This window comes from Glycine max, chromosome 13, assembly GCF_000004515.6.
Source record: "Glycine max cultivar Williams 82 chromosome 13, Glycine_max_v4.0, whole genome shotgun sequence".
NCBI lineage: Eukaryota > Viridiplantae > Streptophyta > Magnoliopsida > Fabales > Fabaceae > Glycine > Glycine max.
This window is the reverse complement of record NC_038249.2, coordinates 10,981,673-10,985,062: the sequence shown is the minus strand read 5'-3', so window position 1 is coordinate 10,985,062 and position 3,390 is coordinate 10,981,673. Positions and strand designations below refer to the sequence as shown.

Sequence of the window (3,390 nt, the reverse complement as noted above, 5' to 3'; positions counted from 1 at the left end):
TTTCGGGGTCCACCTCTATTCCTTTCTGACTTACAATGAAACCCAGTAATTTTCCTGACTTGACCCCGAAGGTGCACTTAGCGGGGTTCAACCTCAATCGATACTTCCTAAGCCTTTCGAACAACTTCCGCAGATTGACAAGGTGTTCCTCCTCAGTTTTATACTTGGCGATCATGTCGTCTACATAGACTTCGATTTCTCGGTGCATCATGTCGTGGAACAAAGCCACCATAGCCCGTTGATAGGTTACCCCGGTGTTCTTGAGCCCAAAGGACATCACTTTATAGCAAAATGTCCCCCACAGGGTGACGAAAGTGGTCTTTTCCATATCATCTGGCGCCATCTTTATCTGATTGTAGCCGGAGAAACCGTCCATGAAGGAAAACAAAGCGAAATTGGCCGTATTATCCATGAGGACATCGATGTGCAACAGAGGGAAATTGTCTTTGGGACTAGCTCGATTTAGGTCCCGATAATCCACACACATTCGTACCTTCCCATCCTTCTTAGGGACTGGCACAATGTTGGCAACCCATTCCGGGTACCGAGCAACAGCCAAGAAGCCAGCGTCAAATTGTTTCTTTACTTCTTTTATTTTTCAGGGACGTCTCGAGCTTCATCCTCCTCAGTTTTTGCTTTACCGGGGAACACTCAGGATTCAGAGGTAGTCAGTGTTGTATGATATCAGAACTCAAACCGGGCATATCTTGGTACAACCAGGCAAAGATGTCTTGGTAGTCTTTCAGCAGGGCCATTAATTCTTTACAGATGGGTGTAGTCATACCCGTGCCTACTTTTACTTCCCTTCTTCGATTATCGGTTCCTAAGTCTACGAGTTCTGTCTCTTCTTGATGCAGCCTCATCTCTCGATCCTCCTGAGCGATTATCCTCTCCAGCTCTAGGGGAAGCCCTACATCCTCGTCCTCTTCATCCTCCGTCGGACTTGCTTCTTGCTCGAAATCGACGACCAAGTCCCCGGTATTAGTACCTTCGTGGGACTCGTCGTCGGATCTGTATCGTTTTAAGCGTAACAAGGAAATAAACATGCAAATGAATGAGAATGGGTAGAGGCGCAAGAATAGATGAAGAAAGATCTTTATTATAACTTCAAGAACAAAAGGCATAATGCCTTAACAAAAGGAAACCCTAAAGTCTAGGCCCAACCGTAGAGTTTTAAAGCTACAAAAGGTTACATTATGCTTGTCGCGTAAACGTCTGGGCGTTCCTCCACCCACCAATTTCCTAGTTGGAAACCGGGAGGGCATGGTCATACCAAATCCGATCTCCTCGGGGAGTCATCATCGCATATCGCGGCGACTTGACCTTTGCGTCTTAAACCCGCACTTATGAAGCTCCTACTAATGTGGCACGACGGGGCCTCTTTGGCTCGCTATCCCAACCGCGAGCCTTGGCCTTTGTTCTTCCTTTTCGAGATATTTTTCCTTATGTCAGCCTGCATAGGTTTATAGCCTAACCCAAACTTCCCGCGGTTTCCTCTGGTGCTTACCAAGCTAGTCCTGCCGTCGTTGTTCTTGCCCAAACCCATTCTGGGCTCATAACCGTGCCCCAGCATCACCCGGGCCACCATCATTGCCGCATCGGACAGGCGGGGCTGCCTAGAGAGGGAATCTACGGAGGCAATGCTTACTACCTCAAAAGATTGGAAAGTCATTTCCAATGACTCCTCCACGGCTTCCACGTATGGCATAGAGGAAGGACAACTTACCAGGATGTCTTCCTCACCTGATACTATGACCAAATGTCCTTCCACTACAAACTTCAACTTTTGGTGGAGTGTGGAGGGGATGACTCCCACTGAGTGGATCCATGGACGCCCTAAAAGACAGCTATAGGCCGGGTTGATATCCATCACTTGGAATGTAACCTGGTAGGTATGAGGCTCTATCTGTACTGGGAGGTCGATCTCTCCCCTTACCTTTTGGCGGCTGCCGTCGAAGGCACGGACCACCATGGAACTTGGCCTTAGATGGGAAACATTAAATAGCAATTTCTCCAACATTCTTTTAGGCATCACGTTCAGGCTTGAGTCATTGTCGATGAGTACTTTGGCCATAACGTGTTCCATGCATTTGACTGACACATGTAAAGCCATGTTATGTCCTCTCCCCTCGGCGGGGATTTCCTCTTCAGCGAAGGTGAGGTAGTTGTTGGCTGTGATGTTATTGACGATTCCCCCAAAGCCTTCTACGGAAATGTCTTGGGCTACGTGAGCTTCATTCAAGACCTTTACCAGCAAAGCTCGATGAGGCTCAGAGCTCATGAGCAGTTCCAGAAGGGAGACTCTAGCTGGGATCTTGTTGAGTTGTTCAATGACTTTGAACTCGCTTTGTTGGATAATGCGGAGGAACTCATCAGCCTCCTCGAGTGATACCTCCTTCTTGCCACAGCCCTCTCGTCCCTCAGAAAGATCCTTCATCGGAACATCCTCGTCCGGCACGGGGATCACTTTGACATTTTGTCCTTCGGTCATCCTTGCTTTCCCTTTAGTGTTTGCGAGCTGTATCGACAGGCTAGGGGGTGCGAACACGCGACCGCTGCGGGTTATGCCGCTTAGCCCGGTGATATTGGTCACTTTGTCCGATAGTGAGCTGATGTCGGTAGCTTCTTCCTTCCTACTGCTCGGAGGAGCATACCTCCACGGAACTGCGCAGTTGTTCTTGTAAGGAAACGGAATAGATCTACCGCCCGACACTGTCAAGGGGTGTTGAGGTCTTTGGGGAGCCGTGTCCCTGGTGAAATGTATTACCAAGGGTTTAGGCTTTTTAGGTCCTTCTTCATCTGCCGACTGCATGTATACATGTTGTTCCTCTTCCCTCTCACTGCTGACCTCAAGTCGGCCTTGGTCTATCATCCATTGTAATAGATCTCTTACTGTCGAACATGTTTCCATGTCATGGAGTACACCTGGATGCATTAAGCAAGAATCTTCTCTGTGCCCGCCGCAGGGAATTATGCCCGCCGCAGGGAATTATGCTCGCCTTTTGCAAGGCTTTGTAGATAAACTTTCTGGGGGTCGTTACGTCCTTCAAAAGCTTGGGCCCGTGTGACCTACTCACCTCGATGGCATTAACCGCCCCACCCCCCCCCCCCTCCATGATTGGCAAGTGGGTTTGTTTTTATGTTGGGCCCATCCTCTTGAAAAGTCAACCACCCAGCCTCTATCAAGCTTTTGACCTTGCTTTTCAAGGCCAAGCACTATTCGATCGAGTGGCCTGGGGTCCCCCCATGGTATGCGCAGGTCGCGCTAGGGTTATACCATTTTGGGAACGGAGACTGGAAGATCTTTCCTGGGACCGCCACGACCAATTGGTTGGCGATGAGAGATGGCAAGAGTTCCCCATATGTCATTGGGATCGGGGCGAAAATCTG

The 3,390-nt window shown here is 49.2% G+C and overlaps 1 protein-coding gene across 1 annotated transcript; it reads right to left on the bottom strand.

Moving 5' to 3' along the window:
• Positions 1–668: 668 nt before the first annotated feature.
• LOC102664777 (uncharacterized) lies at positions 669–2,872 on the bottom strand. Its single transcript, XM_014766197.2, has 3 exons — positions 1,401–2,872; positions 785–1,011; positions 669–706 (listed from the first exon to the last, which is right to left on the bottom strand). Exons 1-3 carry the CDS (start codon positions 2,870–2,872, stop codon positions 669–671), a joined length of 1,737 nt encoding a protein of 578 aa, XP_014621683.2.
• Between the last annotated feature and the right edge of the window lie 518 nt (positions 2,873–3,390).